The sequence below is a fragment of the Lutjanus erythropterus genome, chromosome 2, assembly GCF_056507025.1.
Source record: "Lutjanus erythropterus isolate fLutEry1 chromosome 2, fLutEry1.hap2, whole genome shotgun sequence".
NCBI classification, from domain to species: Eukaryota; Metazoa; Chordata; class Actinopteri; order Lutjaniformes; family Lutjanidae; genus Lutjanus; species Lutjanus erythropterus.
Genome location: NC_139318.1, coordinates 22,774,804 through 22,791,693, shown reverse-complemented (window position 1 = coordinate 22,791,693; position 16,890 = coordinate 22,774,804). Strand labels below are relative to the sequence as shown.

General features: G+C 38.0%; 2 protein-coding genes across 2 annotated transcripts; one reads left to right on the top strand and one right to left on the bottom strand.

Moving 5' to 3' along the window:
- Positions 1 to 406: 406 nt before the first annotated feature.
- On the top strand, positions 407 to 7,363 carry c1galt1lb (core 1 synthase, glycoprotein-N-acetylgalactosamine 3-beta-galactosyltransferase 1, like b). Its single transcript, XM_084733107.1, has 4 exons — positions 407 to 999; positions 1,159 to 1,428; positions 4,287 to 4,951; positions 6,337 to 7,363. Exons 2-4 carry the CDS (start codon positions 1,203 to 1,205, stop codon positions 6,646 to 6,648), a joined length of 1,203 nt encoding a protein of 400 aa, XP_084589233.1. The 5' UTR covers positions 407 to 999; positions 1,159 to 1,202; the 3' UTR covers positions 6,649 to 7,363.
- Positions 7,364 to 9,235: 1,872 nt separating this feature from the next.
- Positions 9,236 to 16,192, bottom strand: tac3b (tachykinin precursor 3b). The gene is made up of 7 exons (XM_084733095.1): positions 16,059 to 16,192; positions 12,738 to 12,855; positions 11,807 to 11,918; positions 11,692 to 11,721; positions 11,563 to 11,604; positions 9,638 to 9,707; positions 9,236 to 9,544 (listed from the first exon to the last, which is right to left on the bottom strand). The coding sequence occupies exons 2-7, from the start codon at positions 12,849 to 12,851 to the stop codon at positions 9,526 to 9,528; spliced, it is 387 nt and encodes a 128-aa protein (XP_084589221.1). The 5' UTR covers positions 12,852 to 12,855; positions 16,059 to 16,192; the 3' UTR covers positions 9,236 to 9,525.
- Between the last annotated feature and the right edge of the window lie 698 nt (positions 16,193 to 16,890).

Genomic DNA, 16,890 nt, shown 5'->3' with positions numbered 1-16,890 from the left:
GGGTTCCCAAACTTCTTGTCAAGGACCTATATAATAGATGCATATAAAACCATGGATCCTCAAATTGAAAGGGTTTAGGTTTTATATTGGAATCCTAATCATCAGTGCACAAAACATCAAACCCACTATAAATTACAATCAGTAAAAACAGCCGACCCTATATCTTTCATTGTTTCAACTTCCAAAGAGTGTGATAAAAGTTAAAACACCGTATTTCTCTTTTGTTGGGGATGCTCAGCCTCAACCCTCATAAGGATCCCTGTTGGTCCCCGGACCCCAGTTTGAAAAACCTGCGTATAGACGATATTTTGGATTACAGCTTTTGATATGTATATAGACGCGTCTGTGTTCAGCAAACACTGCGCTTTTATTTTGAAAATACTTGACCGGAAATCACAGTTTTTTCTGGACGGAAGTCAGCGCAGCAGAGAGATAGGTTAAGTTAGGTGTGCAGTAGTTTAAACAGCGTTGTAGAACAATTTTATGTTGGTATTTTAGACGGTTCTTCATTTTTTATTAAACTGCTGGGCTTATCCCAGTCAACGGTTAGCTTAGATAACGTTAACTCGGTCGGTCAGTCAACGTTATAGGTAACTAACATTTCCGTTAGCTGTGTTGACACGACAGGAAGGATCGCTAAAGTTAACGTTAGCACTGTCGATCAAATAACAGAGCAGCTAGTTAGCAGTTAGCTAAAGCCAGTTGTTGCAACATCCGGGCCAGGAGCCAGCCATTAAAGAAGACCATTACAATTAGTTGTCTTCTATTTTGGAGATTTTTTAGCTGGCGTTTTGGTGCGCGTGCTTGTTGTTTTTTCCACGATAACTGTTAGCAACATTTTAGTCTGGCTAGCTGAGCTCAGTTATCGTCCAGAGGAAAAAAAAAACACTACGTCGTGGTCAAAAGTGGCTCAGCGTTTGCTGTTCAAAGTTGACGTTTCCTGTTATGATGAAGTAGCTGTGGGATAATCCAGCTGCTATGGTGTCTGCCACACCGCTGGTGAGTAAACCACACCTCAAACGGGGAGTGACACTTGTGTAAACACTTGGTTCTTCGTCATTTATTCACACTCGCCAACACGGCGAGGAGACTTAAAGTTTACAGTGTTCCTTACAGTGAAACTTGCGTTCATGCCGCTTTTCTCCGTCTCTTCTTCAGCACCTGCCGAGTTGAACGACTTACAGTGAGACACCTGGTCCAGCATGAAGGCCCTCGGATCCAGATTCTCCTTCTACGCGGGTTTCGTGGTGGGAACCTTCACACTGTACGTGTTTCTGCGGCAGGTGTGGTTTGAGAGAGCCCTGCCAGCACAGCAGGCCATCAGCCTGGACAAAGTGCGTGACTACCAGAAACAGCTGGAGGACGACCTGAAAACATGGAAGAAGGAGAGGTCTGCTCTTTTCAACCTGAATCACCCTCATCATACAGGTGCGCTATACAGAATTTATATGTGCACAAAATGTTCATGTAAACTAATTTAGAGAGATGTTCTCCAATACCATGTCCTTAATGCCATGCTATGGAGGATTTTCCTTTAAAACAATGGGTGGACTCATAAAAATAATCCGTCTTAACCCACTAGAAGTGTGTGGTGGTGTCTGTATCTGTCTGTATTTTCTTATTTTCTCATATTTTGCTCTGTTCTGGATGTTTCTGGGCTTCATCTTGTCTGGCAGTGGTGTATAGCACTTAGCCAAAACAGCACACAGGTTTTGATGTTGGGACCGAGAGTTACATCTCATTGTCCATCTGTTTCCTCAGCCCTCCGTCTATGAAAGTTGTGAAGAGAGTTATGCACCCATACACAGTCAGGCAGAGCAGACAGAGGATGGCTTTGGCTGTATTCACACAACATCTGCTGCTAGGCAGAGGTGTGAGGTGTGGCAGGGTGTAGGCAGGGGTGTGCAATATTGTACTGTTAATGACAGTACTGTTCTAATGGTTTTTATAATGTGAAAAAATTATATTGTAATAACAGCAATACTATGACCTGTTGAGAGAACGGCATCATAACCATGCACACAGCAGTAACCAGCATGGCTGAAAGTGAAAGCAAGATTTCTACTGGTTCCATGGTGGCAGAGGTTGTTCCAAAAAGGGAGGTGATTTCCATAGTATGGAAAGGATTTGGTTACAAAAGATCTAATATACAAGAACCCATGATAAAATGTAAGAAGTGCAAGGACTGTGACAGAAAAAGGGGCAAATACAACAACTTAATTTAACCATCTCAAGCAGAAGCACCACTTGTGTACGAGGAGAGATCAAGAGCTAAAGTGATTATTAAGCCCCCCAAAAATGTTACAGTATTTTCTCATATCACCAAGAATATTATTATTGCAGAAATACCATGACTACAGTAACATTATATTATGGCCATATTGCCGACCCATAGTTGGGTTTATATGCGCTTTATGGTATAACAGCTGTGAAACAATTAGTGAATAACATTTTATTTCTTTGAAACGCTAGTACCTCTCTTAATTCACTCTTTACCGTGCTTGTGCGTTGAGCCAGCAACGAATAGATCCTGCATACTGTACGTTTTAACTGTTTTTTGTGTTATTTTAAAGGTTAAACACTAATGTTTTTCACCAAGCCATAATGAATGTGACATGTGACCCGTACCTCAGGGCAGTGCATCTGTCACATTTGGCTTTATGGTTTATGGGTCTGATAATAATACACATTGCTCCAATTTCACACCATTTAATTTTTTCATTCTACATAAAGTTTAAATGTATGAATTGTGACTAACAAAAATTAAGAAAATGTGGGCTCTCTCACTTTTCACCTCAAGTATTAAGACTAAAGCACCCTCACAAATTAGGTCACCAACTGTAGTACACAATAGTCAATGACACCCGCTGGGGTTTTAACAAAGTATGCTGCCTTTGGAAATGACCGTAAGCTGCAGACAAGTTAAACAAGTTTTCAGTCCTACCCATACCTAGGGATATTTGCTGTTGGAGTCCTTTGTATCACATATCTAAATACTGTACCTACACATGGAACACAAGATAAAAACTCTTTTCGTCAATGAAACATCAGATTATTAGACTACCTGTACAGACTTTATTGAAAACATCCAATTTTCACATCCTAGCATTTGTCTCAGATAGTTTTCTATCACAGGATGTGTTTGTTTATACTTAAGTAACCATATTACAGTCTGCTTTCCCTAGTTAGTTGATTTAGTCTTGTAAACCGGATTCTACCAGGTACTTCTACCAATTTCTCTGCCATGTCTATGGGTTTCAAGTCAACTTTTTACAAAAACTCATGCAAGACAAAAGATTGCACAGATAAAGTAACAGCTGAGCGATGGATGAAAGGATAGATCATTACACGGAGTGACCCCTTTTAAATACAGTAACTCTATTTAAAGTATGACTGCGACTCACATCTTTCATTTCTCATATCACTAATACAGTTAAAATTAGCCTCTAGGACCAATATGTCAGTTTCCACTGCTGACAATTTGACTGCTAATTTCAGACTCATTCATGCAGGGAAAAAGTCTTCTCTACCTGTGTCTGTCAAAAGTCAGGAGCACTGTGTTTTCTATCACTGCTACAGTTAAAATAAGTAATCTATAGTTCCAAAATAACCTGAGAAATCTGATGACTGAAGTGTTTTACAGTGACGAGGTTACTACAGTGCATGTGAACATTTTCCCAAATTACCCCGTAACCTGGTAACCATCTGTGAGTAACCTGTTTACTTAATGTTTGTAAAGGTTGGTATTGAAAGTGGGCTAGAGCACAGGGATGAGTAAGTTACTTGAAAATTGCCCATACTCTAGTTTTGACAACTGTCTCACTGACTATGGCTTGTATCTGTGGCTGAACCTCTGACGGTTTTGTTAATTTTCATCTTAACAGCACACTGCATATGCAGTATTTATCTATGTAGAGAGGATGTTCATGTTTTGAAGCACACGTTGAACAGTATACAGTACATACTTGCCAAATATATGAAAAGAATAATTTAAAAAGAAAGTACTGTCATGAGGAAGCGTGTCAATTTCCTGTTGGAGTATTTTTAAAATGTACCTGCCCATATTCATTACAGGCCTTTTATCTTTAACCACCAGCTCGAGCACAGTGAGAGCATATTTTTTCCTCTGTTGAATCTTGTACTTCTTCTGTAAGAGTATCAGTAGTTGTAGGGGACATCAGAAGCACTCTTGGTTGTATTATTTCTCTTCAGTTTAAAATGGACGTTTATTATGGAGAGATTTCAGTATAAAAACATGATGTTTAATGTTTATGTCTCCTTCCCAGGTGAGGATAGCCACATGGCGGATGAACTGTACAAAAAGGTGCGTATTCTTTGCTGGGTGATGACTGGACCCAGCAACCTGGAGAAGAAGGCTCGGCATGTGAAGTCCACATGGAGTCGCCATTGCAATATTGTGGTGTTCATGAGCTCTGTGGAAGACCCCGACTTCCCCACAGTGGGTTTGGGTACAAAGGAGGGCCGGGACCAGCTGTACTGGAAAACGATCCGTGCCTACCATTATGCCTACGAGCATCACGCCCACGAGGCTGATTGGTTTCTCAAGGCAGATGACGACACCTATGTAATTGTGGACAACTTGCGTTGGGTTCTTGCGAACCACACGCCGGATGAGCCGATTTACTTTGGCCGGAGATTCAAGCCGTACACCAAGCAGGGCTACATGAGTGGCGGTGCAGGCTATGTGTTAAGCAGAGAGGCTCTGCGGCGGTTTGTTGAAGGATTTAAAAGCAAACAGTGCACTCACACTACCTCTGTAGAGGACCTTGCAATGGGTCAGTGCATGGAGAAAGTTGGGGTGCTGGCAGGGGACTCTAGAGACAGCTTGCACAGGGAGACTTTTCACCCATTTGTGCCGGAGCAGCACCTCACTACAAAGTTCCCCAAGAGCTTCTGGTACTGGAGCTACTGCTACTACCCCATCTCAGAGGCAAGTGCAGCAAACATTGTAGAATTAATGTTCACTCTTGCATTTCTGGTATGAAGTAACCTCAGCAGATTAATACATTGCTACATGTTAAAGTATTTTTCTGAATGTGTTATCCTGTCAAATGTGTTCCTTTTTTACCATTCATTCTCGAAGGGATAGTTCAGATTATTTGAGGTGGAGTTAAATTGGAGCAAAGCAATAAATCGAAATTTTTATTGAAATTTTAATATGGCCGACTGCAATTTTTAAATCATGGGAGGTGAAATATTTGTGAATATTTTAAAATGTGTGTCAAAATACCATTTTAAATTAAATATTGTCATACTGCAGAGATGTCCTGGCCTACACATGATTTTCTGCAGACCTACGAAAACATCTTTGTTCAGTACAGATACCTACAGAAATCACATCATAATCATTTTGATATGTTTCACCATGAAAACAAGAATAATGGTGTAAAAAAAAAAAAATTCTCTAATATTGAAAATCCTATCCCAGTTGCAATATCAGTCAATCTAATAGCAATGAGATTTTTTTTCAGAATTCACTAGGTGTCTCACTGTAAGTTGTTCACTTCAAGATTTTTTGAGATAATTATTCACAGTCTGTGTATCAGAGCAGACAGCAGTCAACACGCCCACATTTTGTAAAGAGTACTGGTACTCTTTCTGTTCTAGGCACCTCAACAATGTACTGCCTTCACAGGGTGAATAGCAAAATGCATTTTAGCCACCTAATAAAAGGTCCACCAAAAAAAAAAAATCAATGATAGTATAAGTGTACGCTATATTAAAAATATTTTCTCTGCTTTGCCTTTGCCTTTGCTCTGCTGTCCAACAGTAAACTGTCATTATATAACCCAAATATTGCCCTCTCAAAGCCACCAGACTTCTTTGGCAAAAGCAGTAATTTTACCTTGTAGAACATGGGGGTTTCTGGTTTACTGCTGCCTCAATGTGTTAGTTTGCTATGCTATTGTAAGTTTGGTGAATCTGAACTAACCCTCACTCAGCGACACAAACAAACTGACTGGCTGAGGCAGCATTAGACCAGCAACTCCTTTGCTCTGTGGGGTAAAATTGCTGTTTTGCCAAAGAAAACAACGTCATTTTTTTGTCAGAAAATTCTGTCTGACAGCAAGGTAAAGTTGTGAAAAAAAAACTCTAAATAAAATTAAACTAATATTTTTAGCTGTGCCCTTTTCAGGTACCTTAATCTGTTTTGCTCCTGACCCTGTCCATAGCAGTACATTGCTTAGCTTCCGTGCTTCTCTGTCCTCAAACAATCCATTCTATCCCTTTAATTATGTTGTTAAGTGCACATAAAAAATCCAACACTTTTGATGTCTGTGCAGTTGCATAACCACACACTCTGTTCTTCCTCAGGGTCCAAACTGCTGCTCGGACGTGTCGGTGTCTTTTCACTATGTAGATGCTGCACAGATGTATTTATTGGAGTATTACACCTATCACCTGCGTGCCTTTGGCTACAGATACCGTTACCAGCCCCCTGTGCCAGTAGGCTACAATAATAAGCAGTCAACTTCCTGGGATGCTGCAGAAGGAGAAAAAAAGCAAGTCATCGAGGAGAAAGTGCGAAGAGAGGAGGATGATCCGTCCAGGACTGACAGGAAACAGGATGCAGATCCCCCTCCCGCAGCTGGTAAAGACCCTCCTGCTGCTCCAGCGGGCAAATAACTTTAGGACTTTGAGGGTGTGTGATGGGAACTGATCATTAGGTAGGAGGAATGTGTGATATGAGTGTTTGCATATTCATTCTGATAATCCTGGCTCATATTTCTACAAATGTAGAAAAACAGCCCACTTTGATTTGAAATGCCCCTGCATAAAAGTGTATTGGCCTAGGAATATCCAGCTAAATGACTGCTACTAATGTGAACTGTGACTGCAAAGCTGGTCTTGAGGTTAAGAGGTGATTTGTGACTTTTACTCTTATTTTTTCAGGTTTGTGGGTGGTTTTGACAACAGGGCATCTTCTTTAAAAGTTAGGAAAAGCTTTCTGTAAGCTGCATTCATTTGGAAACTGAAGCTGAAGCACCTTTTTAATCCATGTCATTCCAGTATGGGAACAAAGTATTTTCCAGAGGTAGTTGAATTTGACCATGTTTTATTCATTTTCTTGACTATTGCAACCCCGTCAAAAACTTGTTCTACCACTCCCTTCAGCAAAGTAGTTCCTGACTTGCTTGAGTTGTTTGACCTCAATTCACACATAGATAACTATGTGCCTTGGCAGCCAGTGAGACCTGATTGTGTGTCTTGAGCTGATTAGAAACCTGTCAGATTAAAATACAAATGTGTGAAAGCAACCAAGATCCACTGCAGCTGGATTTTAAATCTGAAGGGACCACAGGACCCTTTTGAATTAAATTATTTTCAGTGTCTCAACTTGTGCATTCAGTCAAACAGTCCCTGCCTGCAGGTATTTGCTTTGAGCTTACTGTACTTAACCAGTTTTCTGTGCCACAGTTTGCTGTCTCCCAAACTTGATTTTGTCTGCATTCAAAAGAATTTTCCCATTACAAGCAAGTTTAATGTTATATCCCCTGTTCTGTGTAAGAGTAAATTATTTATAATCATGTTAATCATGTTATGATTTTCCTAAAGCCTAGGGTGACATCCTCAGATAGCTTGTTTTTCTGCCTTTTTGCTTGAAAAATTGTTGAACAATTCTGATCTCACCATTCAGCAAAAATAAATATTACAATTTCCACCATGATCTTGCAACCATAATCATGTGTTAGTGGAATAGAAAAAAGCAAATACTTCATATCTATATGTGTCCCAAAACTTTACACCTTAAAAAAGAAACCCAAATTCAGATATAATTTTTTTTTTTTTTCAGGAAAGCATTGTTTGGATGTGTTTATGTCCCTCTGTGGTTAGCAGAGATGCATTCATGTGAGCATGATGCTGTAAGTGAAAAGTCCAAATAACTAAATTTATACCATCCTGCCAAAGATTTCCACAAGAGATAATACCAGATATAAGAAAGACTAATCATTATGTGTGTCTTGGTGAAAATGCAGTGAATCTTGGTGCCTCTTATTGAGTTTTATAATTGGTGTGTGTTCAGATAACGGCAAACATTCAGGGTGTTTACCTGCTCGCTGTCCTTTTGTATATTTGATCTGGGTCTGTCTAGGTGTTGAGACACACCTTCAGCAGGACGAGGAAGTAGCTAGTCAAACATCTTTGTTTCCTTGTATCACAAACTACTCCAAACCATCCACGGCACACATGCCTGTTCACCTGTCCCTCCTGAAACAGGCACTGGATACAATACTCTCAATTTTCCCCAGTGAACCCATTAGCTTGTGCCTTGTAAATTGAGATTGTATGAGCCTTCAGCTGCACACATGACTTTGCACTGTGACATTACCATGATGAGAGTGATTCTTTCAGATGGAGTATAATTTTATTGAATCCTTCCGATGTTATGACTGACGGCCTTTGGGAGAGCCAGTGGATGACTGGAATTTTTCTTTTAAACATTTTTAATTTCTACAATGTTGTGTAATTTTTAAATTCTGGTGGGTCAGACCTTTTCTGTTGCATTTGGTACATGGTGTACGTATATTTTAAAGTGTTCATAACAGTTCCTTTATTACCTTGTAACCAAACAAAGGATTAATTTTGTGGGAGATTGAGTAATTACCAAATACAGAAAATGGCTTCAGGAACTGGGCAGGAACAAATTTATGTGACAATTGCATGCACTTTTGAGTGTTACAAGTGCTGTTTTCTCTTTTTAACCACTTAAATGTTTTAATCTCCTTCAAGGTTAAAATGTATGAGGTAATTAATGCCTATAAAATGCCTTTTTATAAGTGTTTACACTCAGTTTCCTTCTGTACATGAGCACAGAGCATGTTCAGTTTTTTTTTTATTAAAACTGGAAACTTCTAGTTTAAACCAAATCAGCATGTTTTACATAATTGTTTCCTTTGTAATTAATGAACTTGTTTGATTTAAAGTGAATTAACAGTCTTCAGTAGCAAAGGACTGCTGTGCAGATTCTTACTATCAGTGGATCAAAGTCCTGAGGGCCCAAACACTTTGTTGATAAACGACCATGTGAAGTCCTCGACAATCTGCTCCCAACATTCAAATTTTATCAAAGGGAAAGGTGTACATAACTGTATTTATATTTGAGATGTATTTATGTTGGTATTGACATCTAAATTGAGTCGATACACTTCAGTGTGAAAATGAATCTGTGTGAGTGTGTGTGACTGAGCACATGTGATCAGTGTGATCAGGATCGTTTTCAGTGAATGGTATTTTAATCACTATAAATAAATGCATATTTTATTGTACATTTGTTTTGTTTTACATTTGTTTGACATGACATTACACTGATACGTCAGAACATTTTCTAGTGACAGTAGAAAAGCATTCATGCATGTTTAATTAATTGTTAATATGCCTTTTTCACTTCTGTGATTAAGTAACTTTGATACATTGTCCTCTGCTGATACAATAGGTGCGAGCCTGTATTGTCACTAACAGATTTACCGCCCGCGTTGAGGTTGTGGAGGCTTGATGTCTCTGCTACAGAAAGCGCTGAAACCTGAACAGAGAGAACAAGGTTTTGGAAAAGACAAAAGGCTCTTTTCTTTCTTTCTTTTTTTTTTTAATATAAGGAAGAGGCAAAGTTTCTTACCTTTGCATCCTGTGATCGAGTCGGCCCCTCCTTGTCAGGGAATCCTCCTCTGTGCACGGACACGCCATTCCTGTTACGGAAAAACAGGTTCTAACTTACGTGTCATTCAGCAGTCAGTAACTAGTTTAACCACTCTTGAGATTAATTCATCAAAACACTTTACAATAGTTCCTGTTACCCAGAAAGCATTGCTGTTGGCAGTTTGCTAACTAAACAACCCATGGCCTATATATATATGTATATGTATATGTATATACACATACATAACATAACATAACCTAACACAAGTGATTGGGTGAAATTAGTAACTGCCCTGCCCTGCACCTGTATACACTCTGGTTTCAGCAGTTCAATGTTTATATGAATGTTGTGTAAAACTCGATAAACTGGCTGATATAACTTTATTGCAGATATATATAACATGCGATAAATGATGAGAAATTGCAGTACAGAAATACAAATTATATGCTATTTTGGAAAAAGTGTTAGTTATATGTGTGTACATTCAGTCAGCCAATCAGCAACCAGACAGAAACATGAATCGACTGTAAATATAAATACTTAATGACCAATCACTGATCCCCATTGTTTGTCTGGGGAGCAATATATATTTTTTTCAGGATGGTGAAGGCTTACCCTCTTTTTCTGACCCTTACCATACACAGTCTCAGTCCTCATGCCTAAACCTAAACAGCCCAAACAACCCAAAACAACAAAGGCAGACTCCTAGCCAATCACAGTCAGTGTAGGGAGGGTCATGACTGTGCTCTCCTGGGGAACTTCTCCTTTTGTTTCAGCTTGATTATTTCTGTTTTATTTTTCTCCACGTAGACAAGAGTGAGTTTGTTACACGACACTTGAGTACCGCAGTCGATACAACAGCTTATATGTAATGTTTTTGAAATCAGAGGTAGACTTGAATGCATATTGATGAGATGATATCATTTAAAATAATACTACTGCCTTTAAGTTTGGCCTGACTTCACTTTTTCCTTAATTTTAATTTAAAAAAAAAAATCTTGCATATATGTAAAAAGCTACTTAATGACCCCTGATGTGAAAATTAATGGTGTCGTCTGGGTGTATCTACTTTCCACTGAAAATAATTACCAATGCTGCAGCCAATCACCGTTGACCACTGCTTGAACTGCTGCTTGCTGTACTATACATAAACAAACAACAAATTGGCCACATTTCAAGACCAGATATAAATTACTAGGTGAAATATCAGCATATAGATGCAGCTGCTAGGTTTGTTAGAAAGCTCTTAAGAATTGAAATTGCATAACCTAAATTACACAGCTATGTGTAGGTTAAAAGGTAGGTGCCACTGCTGTAATGGCAGTATATTTTTTTTCCACCCACATCCTGGATTCATCCATAGTTTTTTAAAATCTGAATGTCCTGCTTTATACTTTGATACATTTTTTAAACCTCTGTTTATTCAGGAGAGTTCCACTGAGAGCAATGCTCGCCTTTTCAAGAACACCCTGAATATATTCACAAAGTTACACATTGACACCTGGAAGCTGCCCAGTACAACCACAGTTTAATCTGCCGGCCACCGAGCAGCTCCACTGAAGCGGTTGTGGTTAAGGGCCTTGCTCAAGGAGCTTCAGTGGTGGTAATGAGGGAGGGGCTCTTTCACTTCCCCACCTAGATTTATCCTGCTGGTGGGTCCTGGTCACAAGCTACCTTCTCAAACCTTTAACCTTTCTCAAATGGTCAGGTATTGGTTCTTGCCCACTATAAATGTTGTGAATCACAGATCTGCACATATTATTATTTAAATATATGAAGGGAAATTCACAAGCTTCAAGTATCGTATCACATATAGTCACACTGTACACTGTGACATAGTGTAAAATAATCTAATATTGTATGAGTTGCTGAATGAATTGCTCTGTGTTGCTGATTTCACTCACTTGTTCTCCGTCCCAGCACAGCAGCAAGGATGTCCATGTGTCCTGCAGCAGAAGATGGACAGAAAATGTGTTAATATGCTTCAAAGCTATAGATGAAGACAGCACAGAACAATACAAGATGCTTCTTACTTTGTTTTGACATCAGGGTGTTTCTGTGACCTGCAAAAAGAGTTTGGGATTATATGAGTTCCACTGTCAGTGAGACCGCTGTAGGACAAGATGTCTCCTGCACAAAATGGCTTACTGTTTGGTTGAGCAGCGCTTCTCCTTCCCATGAGACTCACAAAGCTGTCATAGTCGATGTCATCAAACCTCTTCAGCTCCGCGTCTCCACTGACACAGCACTCAGGCTTAGCCTCAAAGACAAACACCGGAAAAAACATTTTTTGTTATACTACTGCAGTGAGCTGGAGGAACAGGCCATAACTCAGAAATAATGTGATGGAAGGCTTCTGCGCAAAGTTGCTTGTTATTATTTGAGAGAAAATTAATAATTAGAGTACTGCTTTTTCTTTTAAATGTGTCCATTTCTACACAAGTACTTAATTTTAATATAATATTTTTATTATATGGTATAATATTGGTATAAATGTATAATATTCTAGTACTGCAAAGTGCAGTTAAATTAACACATCAAGAAGCATGAATGCAGCATAACTGCCATTTAAGATTATTCCCTTCAGCTTGCAGAAGGATTCAGAACAGAGGTGGACCCAACACTGATCCCTGCAGAACACCACGTAAAATATTTGAAGGTGTGGCGGATGAGCTGCCAATTGAAACAGTGAAGGGTTCGTAATGTAGGATTGGAACCAATCAAGGGCGAACCCAGAAATGCCACCCCAGCGTTTCACATGATCAAAGAGAATCGTATGGTCGACACAGTTCATCAAACTTAGTTTAATTTAACATAAAAAATAAAGAAAGAGAGAAAGAGAGATAAAAAGTACAGTAATGTAGTAAATCAACTTGATGCTATGAGGGTGCAACAGTTGCACTGATAATCAATATTAGAATAGAAAATCAAATATTTGCCCAATTTAACATGACTTTCATGACATGCCAGATTCATATATGTATAATGTATATAATAACATATATAACACAATACAATACGTCTCTGTGCATATCTGCTCGACTTGACGATCATATAAATGCAGCTACAGTGGTCTTACCTCTGTCTGTAATTTGTAGACGTCTTCCTTACACCAGGACCTCACAGGACATAACAGGAGGACAACTAACGCGACCAGTGAAGCAAGAATGCAGCAGTTTGAAGTTCTCTCCATCACTCTGAAATGTGAATCTGTGCATCAGTCTTAAAGTAGACAAAACCTGCACACAGACTGAGAGGTATTTTCTTCTTATTTGTAAAACTGATTTCTTAACGATGTATCTGCTGTTTTGGATGGAGTGTTTTTACACTCATACTTATGGCGTTGGAAGGGGGAAAAACATATTCTGTGACAATGCAATTTTTTTAAAACTCAACATTGACACAGAAAAAGTTTTTACCACAGTCACATACAGTATTTGTATGTTTTTTAGCAAAAACTGAGACTTTTTAGATTTATTGTCATAATCATAATCTGATTCTTAAGATATTTTGGTGTGATATCTGCACATTTATTGTTTTGAGCAGTTTCAAGTGTTTTTTTTATATACCTCTTCTGGTGTTTGGAGTGCTTTGTGTCGTCTTTTGAGATGTCTCCTCTCTTAATTATCTAAGTGACAGGTTTTTTATAGCTTTTGATTGCCTCTCAATCCTTCTATTAACTTCTATGCTTCTGAAGACCATATATTCAGCAGTGAATATGCTGAACATACATAATTTATAGTGAAATATAGAGACAAGCTGCCAACACCAGATGTGGGGCTTTCACATACAGCAGTATTTCTTATATGTTTTTAAATTAATGTTTCAAACTGTCAGTAATTCATATTTCCAGTAACTTATGGCCTTAGATCTTCAATAAAAAAGACACAATAATGAGATCTATAAAATTTTACAGCCACCTATGTAATTTTTGTCAGCGTTATAGCTGAGTTTGGGCAGAAAAAACGGATACCGTGTATAGGAGGTTAAGTTTAAAAGGTTCTAAACAAAGAATAGAAAGGTACCAAAAAGAACCAAAATCAACCTGGACTCCAGACTCCATATTTAATTTTTTTTCAGGTGAACACAGAGAAATCCTCACAGATTTTACACATACACAACTACTATATTACATATCAACATCTTCAAAGCCTTCTGCCACGTTTGAGTAAAAAATAATTTTTCAGCTTTGCTTATTTGCTTGAAAGTTGCTCCTCCTACCAACTCTGTTACTTGAAAAGACATGTTTACCTCAGCTGAGTTTGTTACAGTGTTTAGTTGTGTCTTCATTCACTCTTCATTATCCATTGATTTTAAATCTCAGCCTCTGTGTAATGATCTGCCCACTAATGAGTCGTACATTAGCTATTCATGAATAAGACTAAAAGCTTGATAAATGTTTTAAAGCATCCATCAATCGCTGAAACAGTAAGTGCAATCAGTTTTCTATGTGATTAATTTCAACCCTTCAGTCAGCATAACAGCCTTCAATAATCACAGCCTCTTCTTCCACAAATGTTTCTCTGTTTGTTTGTCTGTCTGTTTGTTTAATGCTCTTTCAGTCTAATTTTTTAGCTGCCTGTGACTTTTCTGTGAGACAAATTATATTCTAGCTAATGCAAAAAATGTGTTGTTTACTGTGGAGCACTGCATCTATTGTGTTTCTAGGCTCTTTTTCATGCCGCAATAACTGTATGCCATACTGTGATGGATGCTCACATACACACAGCTGCACTTTCAATTAATTTTGTATCCCATAGAAGAAATAGATTAAACATTGGCATGCAGTATGATATAAAATTTATCTGTAGACTACATTCACAATATGTTCCACAGCATTTCAGGTATTTACTGACAAACTAACTTAAGACTTTAAACAATATCTGATTATCTATCTGACTGATATACTAAGTGAACCTATAGACTATTAATCACATTTTGATAACACTTTTATGGGTCGGTAAATTACAGTAATATTTCATAAGGGTACAAAATACATTTTGAAGTAAAACATAACAAATACATGCAGAAATATACCAGCTTGATGTTTCTCTGACGACAGGTACTGCTCTGTCCAGATTTAAAAAAGGCAATTCCCACACACACTTTTTTGGAATTAGTTTTTTGGGGATTTGCACCACAAAAAAGACAAAGCAGGTGGTGTGTGTGTGTGTGTGTGTGTGTGTGTGTGTGTGTGTGTGTGTGTGTGTGTGTGTGTGAGTGTCTTCCAGACAATACAGGTGCACAGGTCTGAAATGTCCTTTATTATCTTAGTAATTTCCTTATATATGTCTTGAAAAGAACTTAGCAATTAGGCATTATTAGGCATTGAATGAAATATTTTTAAAAAGTTAAACTGTATTCAGTTCACAGTAGGTTTGGTAAACATGCAAAAATGTTCAATTTCTCTGCAGGCAAACATACAATTCAACTAATCTGATGAATATTGGATTTAATTTCAAGGAAATTTTCTTCACTAAAAGATAATTAAGAATCTCAGGATTACGGTGCCAATTGTTTGTTCAACCTTTATTTTTTTACATCAGAGATCATTGGAGGGAGATCCTCATTTACAATGATATCAAGTCAATTACCAAAACAAAGAAAAGAAAAAAACACCACATATGACGTATACTAACGGAAAAATGGCAATAACACACTTAGCTTATAAAAAGTAAGTTTAAACTTTCTGTTTATAAGGTAGATAAATATAAAATGTAAAATAAATGCTAATGTTAAAAAGCCCTGAAGTTTGGTAACTAAGGTAGATAGTTTGATAATTAAAATCTAAAATAAAATGCAAAAGTAGATTTTTGGAGGTTTCGGACTGAATCTCTAAAATGTCCAATTGGTATAAGTGTAATGGTTTTAAGGAGGTGTTGTATTTTGTCCCAGGAGTCATTTTAGTTCAGCACAATAATTTACTTAACTAAAAATAAAAGTATTCTGTACACAGTACTTTATCCTACAGGATACTTCAAATAAATTATTAGGAAATTACTGGACCCATAACATAAAAAGTCATTATTTCAGCAACAAACATTCTCACATGGCCACAGATATTATAATCTATTACTGTATATTATAAAGAAAAATGTCATTATTGAATATTGATGCAGGCAGTTGCTGATTTTTTTTTTTTTTTACAAGGTTCAAAACTCTGTTTACACAGTGTGGGTGTTTTGTGGTGAAGTTCAGAAACCAACCCTGACGATCAATCAATTCAGTGATTCATCCAATAAAACATGTAAGTATTACCTAAGATTATATTATTACAATAATAGACTGGTATAGTATCTTAACTTCTTCTCTGAATAAACAATTATCTATAATTATGTCATTAGGCTTCTTTGTAACAGTAATCTGTTGCAAATAAATTAAAATAACTGGAAAATCTTACCTGCTGTCAGTTTAATCTTGATCTGATCCGACAGTATGAACCAGGATCTGTCCAACAGTTTACTGGGTATTAAAGAAGCTCTGTGTCAACTCAAAATACGTCTTTCCACTCAGCAGCCTCTCAATTATTATAGTCCTTGAGCTCATTTGTAATCCAATTAGAGCTCCACCCGCCACCCAAACCCCCATCCCACCCCTACACACACACACACACACACACACACACACACACACACACACACACACACACACACACACACACACACAGTTTGTAACATCTTCCTCCTCAGTGTTTCTGAATAATTGAAAAAGTCAACATGAGATTTTTGGATGCATTTATAACAGGCGAGTTTAGGAAGAAAATTTAAAAAGTCATGCAGTCTTTTCATCTGCGGGCATTTAATGAAATAAACATTAAAATTGCTTCTCACAACTGCAAACTTTTTTTTTTTAAGACTGAACTATGGGATTTGTGGGGGTATGTGTGTTACCCAGGAGAATTGAATGTTTAATGTGCCTGTGTGAGTGGTCTGGACGTGAAACGGCGTTGACGCCCTGCAGGCGGATATTACTGCTCTGTCTACACTGTCATTGACTGGTGTGTAAGAGCAGAGAGCCAAATAACTCCCACTCTCTCTGAATCAATGACCACTTAAATGACAAGCGGAAGCCTTCTGAACGACCCTTTCCGTCCACCGACAAAAAGTCAAAAGTTTGATTACACCCACCTGGAATCCATAAGGTCACATTTGAGCAGCAACAGCCCCCACATACGACACTAACCAGGGGTGGAGGAAGTATTCAGTTTCCTTTATTTAAGTAAAAGTGGCAAT

What these genes read in the sequence shown, in the direction of transcription:
- tac3b (XM_084733095.1), bottom strand. Translation starts at nt 12,851, where the DNA reads ATGGAGAGAACTTCAAACTGCTGCATTCTTGCTTCACTGGTCGCGTTA. An exon ending in AAGCGCTGCTCAACCAAACA is followed by an intron (nt 11,722 to 11,806) that starts GTAAGCCATTTT and finishes CTCTTTTTGCAG; the next exon opens with GTCACAGAAACACCCTGATG. An exon ending in TGTGCTGGGACGGAGAACAA is followed by an intron (nt 9,708 to 11,562) that starts GTGAGTGAAATC and finishes TTTCCGTAACAG; the next exon opens with GAATGGCGTGTCCGTGCACA.
- c1galt1lb (XM_084733107.1), top strand. Translation starts at nt 1,203, where the DNA reads ATGAAGGCCCTCGGATCCAGATTCTCCTTCTACGCGGGTTTCGTGGTG. An exon ending in GAATCACCCTCATCATACAG is followed by an intron (nt 1,429 to 4,286) that starts GTGCGCTATACA and finishes TCTCCTTCCCAG; the next exon opens with GTGAGGATAGCCACATGGCG. An exon ending in GCTACTACCCCATCTCAGAG is followed by an intron (nt 4,952 to 6,336) that starts GCAAGTGCAGCA and finishes GTTCTTCCTCAG; the next exon opens with GGTCCAAACTGCTGCTCGGA.